This window comes from Prenolepis imparis, unplaced genomic scaffold (genome assembly GCF_030444845.1).
Source record: "Prenolepis imparis isolate NDT839.2.m4 unplaced genomic scaffold, iyPreImpa1.0 SCAF_13, whole genome shotgun sequence".
Taxonomy (NCBI): Eukaryota; Metazoa; Arthropoda; class Insecta; order Hymenoptera; family Formicidae; genus Prenolepis; species Prenolepis imparis.
Window position 1 is genome coordinate 1,325,280 of NW_028141171.1, and position 18,317 is coordinate 1,343,596.

The window sequence follows — 18,317 nt, forward strand, 5'->3', positions numbered from 1 at the left end:
AAAGCAGTGGTATCAACGCAGAGTACTAATAAAAAATTTGCCGTGTTACGCGCAGCATACGATATTTTAAGTCTCATAACTCAAAAAGTACTTTATAAAAAAATGTAATTATAGTGTTTTGAAAAGGTCTTGACGCCAGCTACAAGAATATGATATGAAAAATTGATGGTTCCATTTAAGAAAATCAAGTTGATCTTAAAATGATCTCTAAATTTGACTTCAAGGTCAGGGTCAAGGTCACCATCAGGTGCCCCCCTCTGAACCCTACAACTTTTGTATAAAACATTTTTTTCTATCTTGCTTACTTTACGAGATATTTGCGTGTATTGACTAAAATGGTCCACCGTGTATATTAATAAAACATTTGATTGATCAATTGAAACAAAGATTTTTTCGTTCTGATTGGTCAATCAAACATTTTGCTGAAAATGTTTGATTGACCAATCAGAACGAAAAAATCTTTGTTTCAATTGATCAATCAAATGTTTTATTAATATACACGGTGGACCATTTTAGTCAATACACGCAAATATCTCGTAAAGTAAGCAAGATAGAAAAAAATGTTTTATGCTTGCTTACAAACCTTTCTATCGAAGGAATTGTTCAAAATTATCTCCATTGACTCGAATACATAACGCCAACCTATCTTGGAAATGTCTGACCGTTTTGAGTAAGACAGCGCGAGGTATACTCCTGCAAGCTACTCGTATTCTTTCCATCATATCTTCTCTGGTTGTAGGCGCATGCTCATAGACATTTTTGATATACCCCCATACAAAGAAGTCGAGTGAAGTCATATCAGGAGATCGTGGGGGCCATGCGACGGGTCCACGTCGTCCAATCCACCTATCATTGTATTCCCGGTCTAGATAATTTCTCACTATTTCCGCATAATGAGGTGGCGCCCCGTCCAGTTGTATCCACATTCTCTGTCGTGTATGCAAATCAAAGTCTTGAAGTAATTGTGGTAAATGATTCCTCAGAAAATCCAGAAAATTTTCTCCATTGACATTTCCATCGAAGAAATAAGGACCAATCAAGTAACCATTTATAATCCCACATCAAACATTTACACTCCACCGATGCTGATTATCTACTTGTCTATGCCAAATAGGGTTAACATTCGACCAATAGTGACAATTATATCTATTCAATTCATTATTATTTTTGAACGTCGACTCATCAGAGAACATAACATAATAGAAGAAATTTGGATCAGCTCTGATCATCTGTTGTGCCCAATGACAAAATTGTACACGTAACAGCATATCTTGTTGATTAAGAGTATGTGTTGACGTAATATGATAAGGATGGTACTTCACTTTCTTCAAAATTCTTAAAATCGTTGTTCTCGGTATACCAATTTCTCTAGCCATAACCCGACTACTCGTATGAGGATTAAGATGAAGAGTTGCCAAGATAACGAGCACACGCACATCGTCTTCATTATTGTATACACGATGTTCTCTATTGCGCCTCAAATGGCCTTAGCGAGTTCTTCGTTCAAGGTTCCAGATTACGGAATGAGTTGGGTGTTCTCTTTTGGGATAACGATTCCGGTAAACTTGCGAAGCTTCACGATAATTTCGTTGACATTCTCCGAGAACAAGGAGAATATCAACAATCTCCGAAGGAATATAATTAGTCATGAGTGTTGTCAGTGGACGTAAATTCTTAAGCAATAAAGTTTGATACTGCTCAACAATTGTGGATCAATTATCGTTTTTCGCAGTGGGAGACGTTAGGATATAGGAGATCGCTGAGGTTTCATATAAATGAGCTCAGTTGGAGTTAAACATGACTTTTAATATTTACAATTAATTACATGTGTAATTGTGTCAGTGATAGTATTGTATTAAAAAATCCTTCATCGGCCTCCTTTCTTCTTGGTTTGTGTAAATTTATCCACACCGCTCCTTCGACGAAACTCCGCAAGCGGCCCTCCTATTATACTCCGCTGGCCGTATTCCACCCACGAGTTAGCATTCCGGCCTTGCGCCGCCTGGCGGCGCCGTCCCGTACTGTGAGTCGAGGCCGAGTCGTGCGCCATATTGGATATTGAACTATTTATTAAATGTTTAATTTTTCTCGCTGTTTCACTTTAACTATTTTTGCCAAGTGAACTTTTCTTACCGGACACTCACTTTCACCGTCTAAATGGTTTTTGTAGGATTAAATAATTGTTAATCGCCACAACAATGAAAAGGATTCTCGTAATAAATTGATCCCCAAGTAGTAACATATTATTTCAAGAACAGACGATCGATGACTCGAAATAAGTCGGTATCCAATTGTTACAAAATTTCAGAGTCATGTACCCTGAGTATCTTGTTTATTCCAAACACGGGAAACTCCGATTACAGAGTACTCCGAATTTACACACGATATTTTCTTCGGCACCTCAAATAGCTTTGGCGAACATTTGAAAATAGTGGACAACTAAACAGACACAATTGTCATTATTGGGCAGATGTTAACCCTCGTTGGTACTGTTGTGTGCCTCGAGCAAGGCACTGGGGTTGCGTCGAATAAAGGATGAGGATCCTCGGGTCGATCAGGATTTCGCAGGACGTTAGGAGGATTATACTCTCTTCTTTTCGTTAAATACACTTTTATTGGGGATCGAATATGGTTTCACTTTATTTCTCGTCCTTTCTTTAATTATATATTCGCGTAACATTCGATGTTTGGTTAACGAGCGTATATTCGTATTCCTCTCAATAATTTAGATCTTTATTAGTGAGACTCGTTCTGATGTTCCGGGTTCTTATTAGCGACCACGTCTTGATGTTTAGGAATTGTATTCGAGACTGCCTTCGCGGGCGGGCTCTCCGTCTTATATCTTCTTTTGTTCTTTGATTTTTAACGGGCGAGGCCCTTGGAAACAAGTCCCCGATTGGTTAATAATATTCACGCGTTTTTGGTCTAAATGCAAGCGAAGCAGGTCGAAGTCCCTGGCCTTGCAGCTCGCGATTTCGTGCTTCGTGCGTATTTCGCTGCGTTAGCGTTTTCGTTCGACGAGAGTTTGGCGAGAGCGCTCGTTTATAAGTAAAAATGTTTTACAATATTATTATTCCTAATAACTACTGGTTATAGTTCGGGCTATAACATCCCTTCCCCGTAAAAAAAAGAAAAACGGAGGTAAGAAGTTTTTCGCTTCCTTTCTTATCTTACGTTAAAATTATTTCTAATGTTACTTACAATTATAATTCCCGTTTACAATGTAGTTTTATAATCGTTTCTTATTTCTAAAATCTAGTACTTTGGCTTCTTTTTAATATTGATCTTGGTATGCCAAAGTCATCGACTATCCTAACTGATGGTCGTCTTTTGTTTTTATTTCTTTGTCGTATTATTATCCAAAATACTATAATGGTTATTATAATTAATATTATTATTATTCCGCTAGATGTCATCGGATAGATAAATTGTTTCGTTGCGTAGAAATTTTGTTCGTTGTTTTGTAAGTCGTTATCTATGTCTGTCAATTTGGCTTTGAGGTTTGTTAATTCTAAGCGATGTTGTGAGATGTTTTCTAGTGTGTCTTCGTTATGTCTTGTTATATTTCCGTCTCTTGGAATTGTTATATTGATACTAGGTAGAAAGGTTTCTAGAACGGTTTCGTATGTTTTTTCTTCTGTTTCTATTATTGTGTCTGGTGTTGTCAGTTTACAATTTCCGTTTAGCGTAATTTCGCCGGTATTTCTTATTATTTTATTTTCGAGCTGACCGTCACATTGTATGGTTATCGTTTGTTCGGCGTCCGTCGAGTATAACTAAGTGTGCTCTTGGTGTAATGCTATCCATAACATATGGGTTGAGACATAGTGTCTTACATTACATTTGCTCTGATAATGCTGTCGCTGCGTATACATTTGAATTTCGCATGGTGCGTCTAAATCTACGCGGTGTACAGGTGAATTGCGTTTACATACATATTGTGTATTAATTTTATTACAATTTCGTAATTCGCTTTCCGTCATTGTCGCATATGTTAATTTTTCTTTATCTATAACAATTATTTGAATATCTATTTTGATATAACTGTATACATTTTTATAGGATGGTGTGGGGAATTTTATTACTTTTACAATATCATAGGTCGGTTGCGCAATTAAAGGGAAACGCAAAATAGTATATATTGTTATCGGATCACATGTACGATCCTGACCGTCGTGATGCTTGCGAGGCGGATGATGATTGAGTAAGTATTAGTTTTCTATAAATAGCTTTAGTCTATTCGTATGCATGCGCACTGCTTCTCTTCCCTTTTTAATTGTGTAGTTTACGTCGGAATTTTTTTCGGTTATTACGTATGGTCCTGCCCATAGTGCATCTAATTTTTTCGATCGTCCCCGTCGGAGCGTTTCGTCGTATACTAGTACTTTGTCGCCTATCTTAAATCTTTGCTGAAAATGTTTGATTGACCAATCAGAACGAAGAAATCTTTGTTTCGATTGATCAATCAAATGTTTTTAGCATTGTAGCGTCGAATGCAGCCATCACTTACACACGCCTTTTTAATTTTTTTTTTTATATATGCTGAGGAAACCTTCATAGGTACCCATGCCCTCAGGATGGAGCGATGGGTTATGTGGGATTGCTTGTTCCCCTTAACCGAGCCACGAATGGTTCGGCTAGGGGGCCCAAGCCCTACCTCACTAAAACCTCAGCGGGTGTCCGTCTCGGGCGTTTATGGGGGGCGCCTGGGATGCTGGTATCCCATGCCGTCCAGACGCCCCCCCGCCATCTTCTCCGGGGAGTTGCCTTGATCGGTGATCAAGACCTCTCCCCGTCCGCCATCGTGCGGATCCTTCCCGGTTGTGATGCGGGGCGACACCGACCCCACATCACGCCCTCCCGTTGGTGTTGAGGGGCGGGGTCGGGGCTCGAGTATTCCCGCTCGAGCTCCGGCCCCCCTGCCCCCCGGCTGTGGTTCCCCCCGCCCTTAGGCGGGTTCGACCGTCAGCCAGGGGACCCTCCTCGAGGTTCGGGCGGCTTGTCCCAATTATTCGTCAGTACATGCCACCCTTCTCCCTCCTGCGAGGTTGTCGGGGGAGGAGACTAGGACCTATGTGTCCCGGGTCCACCCCTGAAAACCTCCCGGGTCTATACTGGCCACGGGAAGGCGGGTAAGTCTCCCCCTCCGGGGAGGAGGGGATTCGTCTCCGCCGCTGCTCTCTTCCTCTCTTCTTTCTCGCTCCAAGGAACGCCTCCTCCCTGCCGTTCGCTCCCTCTCTCTATCCCTCTCCTCCTTCTGCGCCATCACTGTCTCGCAGAAGGAGGAGAGGGCTCTCCACCCCGTGTCACTCCCGACTGCTGCCTCAATCACGGCCGGGAGCGACAAGTCCTCACCCACCGCGGCCACGAGATCCCTCCTTTCTTTTTTCCACGTGACGCACACTTCGAGTGTGTGTTGTGCGTCATCCTTCTCGTGGCCGCAGTGGACGCAGCGAGTCGTGCGCTCCTTACCTATTCGACACAGGTACTCACCAAAGCACCCATGCCCGGTGAGCACCTGGGTCATTCTGAACGTCACCCCTCCCCTGGGCCTATTTAGCCAATGGACCAAATGAGGTCTTATGGCCTCGACGGTCCTCTGGCCAGGCAGGTCTGGATCTTCCAGAAGCCTGGCCCATCGCACAATGAGGACTCGTCGGGCCTGTCCCCTCACAGTACGCCGCATACCGTCCGTAATGATGAACCCCGCCCGCTGCAGCTCGCGTTCGCGGTCATACACATCCGCGTACATGCGGGCGAGGAGTTCCACGGGGGGTATTCCGGAGAGCACCCCCACCGCCGTCCAGCTGACCGTACGGTACCCCCTGCAGATTCGGTTGGCCACCCGGCGCTGTGTCTACCGCAAGGCATTCCTCAGCGTCCGGGTGGTTTCAACCTTTCCGGCCCATACTGGAGCACCGTACAGCAGCATGGCGTGGACGGTACCGGCGTATAATCGGCGAACATTTTCCGCAGGTACCCCCAGGTTGGGCAAGAGGCGGCCAATTGCCATGGCCGCCTTCTCTACCCTAGGGGATATCCGTCGGAAATGCTCGCCGAAGGTCCATCGGCTGTCGAGATGGAGACCCAGATATTTGATCTGGCTCCCCACCAGGATCGGGATGTCCGCGACCCGTATCGTGGCTCGCGGTGGCGCCCCGTGCCTTCCGTTATGGAAGAACGTAGCTTCCGTCTTCTGGGGCGCCACCTTGAGCCCCACCGCCGTGATCGTGTGAACGATCCTGGCAGTCGCGAGGTTCGCCCTCATGGCTGCTTCCCCCCAGTCTTTTCTTCCAGCCAGCACCAATGTGTCATCGGCATAGCAGATGGCACTGCAGCCGGAGGGAAGGGCAGTTCGCAGGACCACGTCGTAGGTGATGTTCCACAGCAGTGGGCCCAGCACTGATCCCTGTGGAACACCACCCAACATCACTCTCTCAGTCCTTACCGCGTTCCGGTCGTAATACACGAGTCTCCTATCCCGAAAGTAGTCCCGAACCATGGCGATTAGGTAGGGGGGCACTCGATGGTATTCCATTGCCACTCCCACACGTCGCCAGGGCAGCGTGTTAAAGGCATTGGAAATATCCAATGCTACCGCAAGTAACACCCCGCCCTCCTCCATGACGGATTCCGCGATCGAGCACACCCGACGAATGGCGTCTATCGTTGAGCGCCCGACGCGGAACCCGTACTGATCCGCATTTAGGTTCGGGCCCTCCCGGGTCAGATGATCGACGAGGCGGTCGCAAATGATCCTTTCAAGGATTTTGCCCGCCTAGGAGACATATCGGCCGGTACGCGGAAGGCTGGTCCCGCGGTTTGCCCTCTTTGGGAAGAAGAACGATGTTCGCCTTCTTCCACTCTGGGGGGAATTTCCCCTCCCGTAAACATCTGGTGTACAGGTCCCTCATGTCTTCGCCGAGCTCCTTTTGGGCGAGACACCATGCTCTACCAGGGACGCCGGCAGGACCGAGCGCCTTGGCGCTTTTGATTCTTCTGACGACGCCCCTGAGCTCCCCTCTCGAGACATGCATCACCTCCTCGTCCCAATCGTATTCCCTCTCCGGAATCGGGTCATTAAGACCGTCCATCGAGGGAAACAACGTGTCCATCACTTCCTGGACGAAGAGGGGATCCAGCGTCTCCGTCATCGGGGACGCCCCCGACTTGAGTTTACCCAATACCATCCGATAGAGGCGTCCCCAAGGATCCCTATCAAGAGAGGAGAGCAGCTCCCCCCACGAGCGGGCCTTGGCTGCCCTGATGTCTCGCCGGAGCTCGTCCCTGAGGGACCTGTACTCCGCCCATACCTCCTCGTTCCCTCGATGGCGGCTGGCCCGCCTCTTGGCATGGATCAGCCGCTTCCGTAGATCAGCTAGGCTGTCCGACCACCAATACGCCCTCTTTGGTGGCCGAAATTTGGCCCTGGGCATGGAGGCGTCGCATGTAGCCTCCATGGTGCTTAGGACCCAGTTCAGCCGATCCTCCAATCCCTGTTCCTCTGCGTCCTCCCTGGCCATGAGGGCGCATTGGATGAACGCTTGGAAGGCGTCCACATCCATCTTTCTGAGGGCCCATCGCTTGCACTGGGCGTCTTTCTCTTTCCGGCGAGCTCTGGTCTCCACCGGGATGGCGGCGACGGAGAATGTCACGTATTCGTGATCAGAAAGTGTCTCCATCTCCGTCGCCACCCGCCCCTGACGAGTCTCTCTGCGGGGGGGTTTGCCCAGGTCAGATCGCCTATAGATCCCCCCCGCATCCTGACACAGGTATTCTGGGTCCCGGTGTTAATAATACCAAGACCAAAGCTCGCCGCCCATTCCAGAACCAGACTCCCCCTCCAGTCCCGTCGCGGGGACCCCCAGACGCCAGATTTGGCATTGAAGTCACCCGCGACTATCGCAGGACGAGGAGAAAGCCTCCGGACCAGTCTGCCTACCCTCCACAGCCGACGCGCGTAGTTGTCGGGCGTCAGGCTGGGTGGAAGGTAGACAGATACCACCACGATGGGCCCTCAGAAAGCCGCCAGGAATCCCCTCCCCTGACATGTGGCTCAAGGGAAGGGGAATTCGGGGCATCCCTCCAATAAATGGCCGCCCCTCCCTCGAGGCTAACCATCCATCGGGGACCCTCTCGGACATTGTAAGGTTCCGAGAGGATCCCAAGTCCACAGCCCTCCTGCGCCCTGCCCGAGTGATTAACGTTGGCCTGTATTATTTTACAGGTCATCGTCGCTATCGCTCGGGCCTACTGCATTCTCCGCCTCCATATTGGAGGCGGGGTCCTCATTCAGCTCCTCCCGCAGTCTCCTCCTCTTTCTTCCCCCGATTTGCGAGAGGTCTTCCTCCTGATCCCCCTTCCTCCTCTCAGCCGGGAGGGGGGTAGGGGCTCTGGTGGAGGAGACCGATGCTGGTCTTCTCTCCTCCTCTCTTTCCTTCCCTTGGGAAGAGGGCTGGACCTTAGAGACCATCTTGCTCAGGGCCAGTCCTCTGGTTCCTTTTTGCACTGAGGTGCACGACCTTACCACCCGATCGATGACTTGCGGGGAGATTCTTATCCTTGCATACAGGACACTGAATCCTCTCCCCGCAATTCCTCGCCTCATGTTCAGTGGAGCCGCAGCGATAGCACTGTCGGCTCCTGTCCACATCGTTTGGGCACCGCTGCCGGACATGGCCCCCCTCTAGGCATTTGTAGCACTGAAGGGGCCGGTTGTCCAGCAGCTGCACCGTAACTAGTGCCCATCCTATTTGCATCCTCTCCGCAGCAACTATCTTGTTCACCGCGGAGAGAGGGCATTTGAGCCAAGCTGTCCCTACGCCAGCAGGGGACATTCTTTTGTCCCCTACTCGCACCTCTTCTATCTCGCACCCGCCGATTTCCGCCACTGCCACTGCTATCTCCAGCGGGGTGACGGATTCGTCCATCCCTTTAAGGCGAAGTTCCGCCATCTTCGTTGGCCGGTCAACCTTCACGTCCCTCTTCGCTGCGAAGGCACGCTTCAGATTGACGGCCAACTTGTCCGCCCATTGGCGGACTCTCATTGGTCCACTCTGCTTGCCGGGAACCTCTTATGAGGGCCCCGGTAATCGCCCTCTTAAACCTCACCCCGATGATCTCCAGTTCGCCGAGGTTCACTTTAGTGCGGGCCTCCCGCATCGTCTCCTCATATTGCCCAGGGGGACAGGTGATGGTGACCACTGCCGCCCTGGGTTCCCTTCTTGTTCGTGGCTCCGGGCTGGGCTTCATAGGAGCCTGGCCCTTTCCGGTTCCTTTCGTAGGTTGTCGCAATGCGGCATTCACTGCGTTTTCCCTCCTCTTCTCCTTTTGGGCCGTCTTCCTGCCTACCACCGTGGCCCACGTCCCCTGTTGTTGCTCTTCTTGCAGTTGCTGCTGCTTGCCGCTTGCAGTCTTCGCAGCCGCCTGAGGCTGCTGTTGAGTGGCCTTTGGCGGCTGCGAAGACTGCTTCAGTGCCGCAGCAGTGACCTCCTTCCTCGAGTCCTTCTTAGGAAGCTTGGCCGACACACTCTTCCCCGGGTTTGTGGGGGGATTGAGCGTGGTAGTGGCCTTGCTCCTGGTTCCTCCTTTCCCCTTCTTCTCTTTTCCTTTCTTTCCTGCTGATGGGAGGGGGTCTTTGCTGCTATCCGGTTGAGGAAGAGTAGTTGTTCTTTTCCCTTTCTTCCATCGGTCGTGGCTTGTTGGTGGCTCCGAAACGCCTGTCCAGCATGCGCTCCACTACCCCCTCCAGCATTGCCATCAATCGCTCGTGGCTATCACTTTCCTCGTTTGCTGATCCTTTCGTTTCCCAGCAGGGAACACTTGCCGGGGGAGGGTCCTCCGTTGCGGGTGGAGAGGATGTTTCCTCCATCTCCATTTGTATGTCCTCTCTCCACGCCTGGGATCCCCCCGCTTAAGGGCGGAAGTAGGATTCCTGGCTCCTCTCGATGCGGGGAGGCCTCCCTGTCCTTGGACAGAAGCGAGGTCTCCCCGTGTCCTTCCTTCCCTTTCCTTGCTCTTCTCTATAGGAGTGGCGCTTCCGCTTCCCTTTCTCCTGGAGTCGTCTTCTCCATCCTGGCGGTTGCGGCCTTTTGTTTCCGCTCCATTTTCTGCAAAAGAATCCTTAGATTCTGGTTTTCGTGGCGGAGCTTGTCCATTTGCCGCCTCAAGTCCTCCAATTGGGTGCTAATCGGGGTCTCAGATGAGTTCTGAGCCCGGATCGCCAAAGCGGTGGCAGCCGCGCATATCTTGGCGGCTGCATCCTTAGCCTCCCTAGTCAGGGGACCCTGCATCTTCTTGGAACGTACGGCCACCTTAAAGATGGCGGTGGCCTGTTCTGCTGCCAGGGCCTCCAGATCGGGGATAGGCTGATGCCTATACTCCGCCTCCTTCTCCCGGATATCCTCTAAGAAATCCTGATATGATTGGGTCAAGTCAGGTTTCACGCTGGGATTCAGGATATCCTTGACCCTCTGTTCCTCTTCCGCCTTCTTCTTCCTTTCTTTTTCCTCCCGGAGGACATAGAAGTCGCCGGTGGTCGACGGTCTTCCTCTCTTCCTCTTCTCCTCGATGTCTGGGATCTCAATGTCCCCATCCTCCTTGTCGGCGGTCAGGTCCAGAGTGTCTGGGTGACCGCTGTGTGTTCCTGCGGCCGATCCCCCTTCTTTCACGACCTCCTCCCACTTCCGTGACTCCTCCCTTACCCGAATCTCGGCGTTGATCGACGCGAGGCTATTTGCCGGACTGAGCCTAGTCAATTTGACAGTGGGTTGTAAGCATCCCACTGCCAATTGCTTGCTCGTGGGCGTTTCTGGCCCGTTGCCTTCCACCGCTACGGCGGAGGCAAGAGAGTACGTGGACGCCCTGCTGGACGACCTCGTCCTCCTCCCCTCCTCCTCCGGATCCTTCCCAGAGCTCTTGCGAGCCTCCCTCTGCATTTCTTTATTGAAATTAGTGCTCTTCATTTTGTTTCGTCCCATTACCCGTCACGGCTCCGCAGACCAGGGTATACCCCCACCGGCCAGAGGGTGCCCCGAAACATGACCGGCCACACCCACCAGCCGGGCCCCAAGTTCCCCCGGAGAGTCTGCATATGTCACTGGCCGGGGGGAATACGCGCACCCCGGCACAGAACTCCGAGCTCCCTACTCACTTACGCTTTCGGGGGTCTCCCACCTCCGACAATGGGAGCACCGTGACGGGTGACGCCACCCAGGGGGCCCCACGGACGGTCGGGTTATGGGATCGCCGCTACCCCGGCCCCGCCCTCCCGCCGTGGCGACCAGCCGTCCCCCGCCGGTAATTACCTCCAGCGGAGGGACAAAGCACCTTACCCCGGCTGGTCGGTTCGGAAAGGGTAACGGTCCCGAACCAATCGGGCGCCGCCGGGCCCTGCCTCGGAATACGTCCGAGCGGCCCCAGCGGCCGACCGTCATGCTGCACCTCCGGAGTCTAGGCTCCCTTGGTGCGCACAGACGGTCGTATCTCCGCCATCCCCGGCCCGAGCTCGGAGTACGTCCGAGTGGCCCGGGGAGATCCACTCCAGGGACGCCGGGACGAGGGCGAACCCTCCAACCGGCACCCTGAAGTGTCTTCGTCGCCGGGCCTTCGGAATATGTCCGAGCGGCCCCGGCGAAGGGCCGCCTACCCCCACCGACTTGCGGGCGATAGATCCACAGGGGAGCCGGGCCCCGTGTCTCTCAGGCTTGAGAGACTTCCCCAGTATGTGGAAGACATTCCACATACTGGGGAAATGGCGTACAGCAACATGCCATACATGTACAGCTATACAAGCCGTACTGGACGCTCTTAGCACCCATCTCTCCAGCGAGATGGGTGAGCCCACTCATCACGACAAGGTGGCGTCCATCGAGTGGGCTTACACACGCCTTCCGTAATTTTGCCTCTCCTGAAAATAATCTGTAAAAGAAAATTTAGTATATTAGAAAAACAATACGATAAAAATACAAAAGTATAATAAGTAATAAAATAAAACTATTATTACTAAAAATAAAATAGCTACACATACACACACACATTACATGTACACATACATGCGCACACACATGTACCATATAAACGCAAATGTACACACACGCACAAAAATTTAATCTATTTTAATATATCAAAACTTTACATACCAAATTTAATTATCTGTTCTATTTTCTCTTTGTTCGTCACTCCAAAAATCGCGTGGTCTTCGATTGGCAGGATGAGAAGTCCGTGGACCGCGTGTTCTGCTCCTCCATTTCTCTTTAGCCGTTCGCAGGGCTTCACGCATTCGTGCTTGAAATTTCGAGTCGGATTATTTATGTGGCGATTATTGCACACAGCATCTGAAAAAGAAATAAATACATTGTCGTTAATAAAAATCAATAATGCTGATTACAAATATATAGTAAACAACCCTAACAGCACATATGTTCGAAAGATATTTAGAAAACATCCAGAGGATGTTTTAACATTTATCTGGTCTACATCTCTCTATCTGAATCTTAAAACATCCTCTACATGTTCCCTGAACATCTTTCAAATATGTGTGTTGTTAGGAAATAAATGAAATGATCGTACCATAAATTGCTAAAATAAGGCGGATATTATATACAGGTTGAGGACCTCCTTCTCGACCCCACCAGGTAAATGATGGCACTAACGAATCTGTTAACGCCTCTTTGAAACATAAATTGACGGCTTCCTTTAATGTGAATCCACCGATGAACTTAAAGTAATTCACCTAAAAGAATAAATAAAACGCGTGAATTGTATAAAAAAGTATATACATACTAGGGTAACTAAAAAAATAATGCCCAGCATGTTTTTCAGGAAATATTTATTCAATAGGTTTTACATTTACACAAAATATATATGGATGTTTTCTCTTTACATATATTAATTTTCAAATATAAATCGGTAATAGATAGGCTATTCGAGCCGTACGCGGATGTCGGTGCGTCGATTCCAACGAAAATTAATTTTTCGTTGGAATTAACTAATTGTGCACGGGGCACATTTTTCGGATCTATATTTTTCTCGCCTACATTTCTTTAGGGGGGACAGAGGGGATCTTTGGAATTAAAAATCTCGAATTGAGATTGTTCCGTAATAAAGTCTTGGCGGTGTACCAAGCAAAATTTGTGCCCCGTGCACAATTAGTTAATTCCAACGAAAAATTAATTTTCGTTGGAATCGACGCACCGACATCCGCGTACGGCTCGAATAGCCTATCTATTACCGATTTATATTTGATATATATCGAGCCTTTATATTCTTAGTGATTAATTTTCAACATAATCTCAATCACTTCTATAGCCTTACGCCAGCACGATACAAGTGCATGTATGCTTTCACTGTACCAACTCTTGCCCTTTCCACATAACATGTTCTCACAGCTTGATTCACGCTTTCTAAACCTTGCCCCGCGAAGTGCATCTTTAAGTGGCCCAAAAAGTTGGATATAGAAAGCAATCGGTAAACTGTATTTCCCTACTCATCCTATAGTCCTGATTTGGTTTCTTCCGATTTCCGGAATCTTTTTAAACATATAACTTTAAGATATCTTTTAAGATATCTTTGCGAAACAAGGTTTGTCAGACTGACGAGAGCGCAATTCAAGCAGTGAAGACATGGCTACAAGAGCTGATACAATAAAGGCAAATGTACTTGTATTGTGCCAGCGTAAGACTGTAGAATTTGATGGATATTATACTGAAAAATAATACATGTAAAGAGGAAACATGTATTATGTGTGTACATGTCAAACCTGTTAAACTTTCTGAGAAAAAAATGTAGGGTATTATTTTCTGAGCAATCATAGTACATCACATACATACAAATATGTTGGGTTTTCTGAGTTTAAAGATGTATTTATTAAAGTTTTGTAACAAAAAACAGAGCGCACTCAACACAGATTGTTCGAGAGCTTTACAGAATATAGCTTTACGTATCTAATCGTCTTTACCGTAGCGCGGTCGATCGAAGAAGAAGATTGATGAGAGCATGCGGCTTCGAAAATCGCAGCGAACCCTTCCGCTCCTTATCCTTACGCACGCGCAAAGTATCAATCATATCCTGCGCCTGCTCACACATTCACATATACATACACATACGCACACGTCATACATTCCTTACACACATGAATCATAATTCCCTTAACAAAATTAATTAGTACAAATTATTTCTATACCAACTTACAATTTCGGAATAACCTTCATCATCGATATCTTCGAAAATATCTATTTCTTGTAAAGTTGAAATTGGAAGGATAGTCGGTTTAGACGGTGCACGATGACGGTCATTCTTCATGTTGCACGCATTTCAAAATGTTTTGCAACAAACCATTTATTTTTCTGTAAATAAAATGTAATATTATCAAGATATTAAGTCATTAACTGTAATTGTATTGTATTTATTAGAGGGAGAAAAGTAATTTAAAGTTAACGTTTAAAATTATAATTATATGTCATAAATGTTGTGGAACAAGCTTTTATTTAAAAAATTTTAATAAAATATAATTACGTTAAAAACTTTTGTTAACATTAATCTCACTGATACTCACTTTAGTTCTGCTTCAAAACGGTCCAAGCGTTGATTCAATACTCTGCAACCAATTAATTAATACTTTATATTTACTCAACACTTGCAAATGTAACGAATTATTTTCATAATTTTTACAATTATGTGTATTCTTGTAAATATAAAGTAAAATTTAATTTATTATATTTAATAACATAATAATGTTTAATAATATAAATTAAATAATAATTTACTGTTTTAATTTTAATGTAATTTTAAAATAAAATTGTGATGAAAGAATTGAGGAAAAAATATGAATATTTAATATACAATAAAAATATTAAATTTATTATAAAAAAATTTATTAAAACAATTTTAATTTATAATATAAAATTAGGTATAAGTTTAATAAATTTATTTATTTATTTTAGAAAAAAATATAAAATTTTTTTAAAAAATTGTAATTGTCATTAAATCATTTATAATTATTAAATATTTAATTAAAATTAAATTATTTATTATTTATTATATAGAAGAATTAGAATTAGAATGGGTATTTATTCCCCGCAGGGTTATAAAGGCGCTTTTTAAAGGAGCGTTCCCCAACCTTTTACAGCCTCCTAACTCTCCCCGTACCTGGCCATTTGCGACCTCACAGTATATATAACAAAAAATACACAGTACAAAAATATTCCATCTTCTCTCCTCTTCTCTTTCCTCTCACCCAGAGTCATCCTTCCTTCTCTGTTTTCTCCTATCTTGTTCTATCTCCTTCAACTTATACTCCTTCCTCTCCGAGCCCCCTGTCATTTACCTTTCACATATAAAACAGAAACAGAAACATATACAATTCTCCCTCTATTATACCTCTCCCTCTGCACCATCTCCTCTCCTTTTCCTTGACCTCGTCCTTCCTCCTGTCATCGTCATCTCGTCGTTCTTGCCGTCTCTTTTCGCTCTTTTTCTTTATCCTCCTTTTTTCTTCTGCTTTTCTATGATCGTCCTTCTTCTTTCTTTCTTTCTCACTTCTTGTTCTTCCTCTGTCTCCCTCTTCATTCAGTGGACCCTTCGCTTTCTCTCTTCTTTCTTCCTCCTTACATCCAGCTTTTCAACCTCCTCTTTCCTTCGCCCTTCTCATTTTTTCTTTGCCTTCTCTTTCTTTACTACACTTTCCTTTCCATCACGTCCCTCCTTTCACCTACCCATCTCCCTCTTTCCATGTCCCAGAACCATTCTTTGCCATCAATCCATAATCTCCTATTCGTCATTTCCACCGTTTTCCCTCTTTTTCTCTCCAACCTCGCCTTCTCCATTATCCTCTACCTTGCACTTCTCTCCTCCATCGTTAAATCCTCGTCGATCCACACTCCCCATCTCTTATGAATCTCCCCGCATCTTCCCAGCCTCTCCTTCTTATCCTTTTCCTCCTTTATCTCCACAATTAGTACCCAGGCTCCCATTTCTCCTATCCGCTCCGTTATCTCTCCTACCTTTGCCTCCTTCCCTATTACTCTCTCTATAATTTCCTCCATAAAAATTCTCCTTTCATCCTGGTCCTCTCCATCCTCTCCTTTCCAAATCAGGTTCCTTCTTCTCTTCTTTCTTCTTTCCTGTTCTTCTCTCTTCTCCCTCTCCTTTCTAATCCTCTCTCTCCTTTCCCTCTCTCTTTTCCACTTCTCTTCTCTCTCTTCTATTTTCTTCCACACCTCTACTCCTTTGATGTCCCTTTCTTTTCTATCTATCTCTTCCTTTCTTCCGTACCCTCCGCTCTTCTCTTCTTCTATTTGCTCTATTTCCCTCTCTCTTTCTCCTTCCTCCCTCTCGTTCCGTCTTATTTTCTCCCATGCGTTCCCGTCCTCTTCTTCTTTTACCATCTTCCACCATTCCACTCTGCCTTCCTCCTGATCCTTTCCTCTTCCTTCTCTTACCTTACTTTCCCCCCTGCTCTCCAACTCTCCCTCTGCGAACCCCCATGCTTCCACATCTTCTTCTCTTTCCTCTTTCTCCTTCTTCCCTCCTTCTCTCCTATCCACTCCTTTCTTCTTCGACTTCTCTCTTCCTTCTCTTGTCCCATCCTCCTCTGTTTCTCCAACTTTGTACCTCCATTCATCCATCTTCTCCTCCTCTCCCTCATCTTTCTTCATACTATCTTCAACCGACGCTTTCTCCCATGACTCCTCCTTCTCTTCTCTTCTCACCAGCTCTCTGACTTGTATAACTCACCCCCTCTTCCTCTTCTTCCTTCTCGCCAGCCCCCCCTGACTCTACTCTCCTCCTTATCCCACTTCTGCTCTTTCATGCGCTTCTCTTCCTTACTACTTACTACTGTCATCCCTCTCCTTAACGCTTGGCTTATCTTCCTCCTCTGACCTCCGTCCGTCCTCCTTCCTTCCCTCTTCCTTTCTTCTAGCCACTCCGTCCCGCGTTTTCACCACTCTCTCCTCTCTTTCCCCTCCTGCTGCCGCTTCCTCTCTTCTCCACTCCTTCCTTATCTCTGTAGCTCCTAGACTCTCTCCCCGTACATTCATTCTCTCTCCCATCATCTCTATCATCTTTAACAATATCTCCTTTATCTCCCTTAGCTCCTTTATTCCTTCTTTCGACTCCATCATCTTCTTCCTTCCTGTCTCATTCACTTAATAACCTCAATAATCTCTGCAAACTCTTTCTCCCGTATCTCACGTGTACCACCGTCTCCTTAACCTCTTATCCGTCAGCTGTATCGATTTGTCTTATCGATCTTTCTTCCGTCGTCCGCGGCGCCCTCTCGCCACTCTTTCTCACCTCTCACTACCTCGTATCTCTGCGACACCCTCTCCATCGATCTACCTTTCCTCCATCTCCTCGTTCTCCACTTATTTCAGCGCCCTCTTCACTCACTCCTTCTCTATGCCACGTCTCCTTTTCCTTTCTACATGCTGCTCCCTAATTTCTATCCTTTCGTTATAGCCTTATCCTTTCATTCCTGTATATTCCAACATTTCTCCCAGCTCCACTTTAGCTCCTTTATCCAAAACTCCACTCCTCTTTCTCCATCTCGTTCTTAACACCTCCTTTTCCTCGCTCCGACACGGAGTACTACCACACACTTGTCACTACTACAGCAGTCATCTTCCTTCCTCCAAGTTGACCTGTATATTGAAATACAAACACACGATAGATCAATTATTTATTATATAACATATATGTATATATAATTAAATTTAAAATATTTTATATAACTATTAATTTATTATTAATCATTACATATTAATATAATTATTGTTTATTTAAATTGTAAAATATTTATATATAAAATATAGAAAGATAATGGAGTTTCCGGTTCCGGAGTGTGTGTGAGTGACAGGTGTGAGAAAGTGTGGTTAGATTTTGGTGAGAGTGTGAAAGAAGGAGTGAGAGAAGAATAGGAGAGTTAGGTACTGGCGGTGAGGGGAAAGGAGAAGGGAGACTGTGAGTAAAGGAGAGTGGAGGAGAGTGGAGGTTGAGGTGATAGAGGTGAGAAAAGTTTAGAGGAGGTTAGCTGGGTGAGTGTGTCGAGGCACGAAATAGAGAGTCACGTGAAGGGAGACGTGAAGCGAGACAGTGTCTGCGCTAACGTCCGCGTTAAGGCATAGACTGTAGAGGGAAACAAGACGGGCGCTGGGATAGAGAGTACGGGTATTAGCGCAGTGAGAGGCACATTTTAGAAAGCACCCAGAAAATAGAAATGGGGGATGAAGGAAAAGAAGGAAAGATGAGCGGGGTAGTGGAGAAGAGGATAGGGGGAAGGAGGGAAAAAAGAAGGTGGGTAGGCCGAGGAAGGTAGA

General features: G+C 46.6%; 1 protein-coding gene and 2 pseudogenes across 1 annotated transcript; all 3 read right to left on the bottom strand.

The window, feature by feature from the left end:
• Positions 1-587: 587 nt before the first annotated feature.
• Positions 588-1,268, bottom strand: LOC145944778 (uncharacterized; annotated as a pseudogene).
• Positions 1,269-8,462: 7,194 nt separating this feature from the next.
• LOC145944779 (uncharacterized) lies at positions 8,463-8,954 on the bottom strand. The gene has a single exon (XM_083053331.1). The coding sequence runs from the start codon at positions 8,952-8,954 to the stop codon at positions 8,463-8,465; it is 492 nt and encodes a 163-aa protein (XP_082909457.1).
• Positions 8,955-12,145: 3,191 nt separating this feature from the next.
• LOC145944780 (uncharacterized) lies at positions 12,146-15,971 on the bottom strand (annotated as a pseudogene).
• Between the last annotated feature and the right edge of the window lie 2,346 nt (positions 15,972-18,317).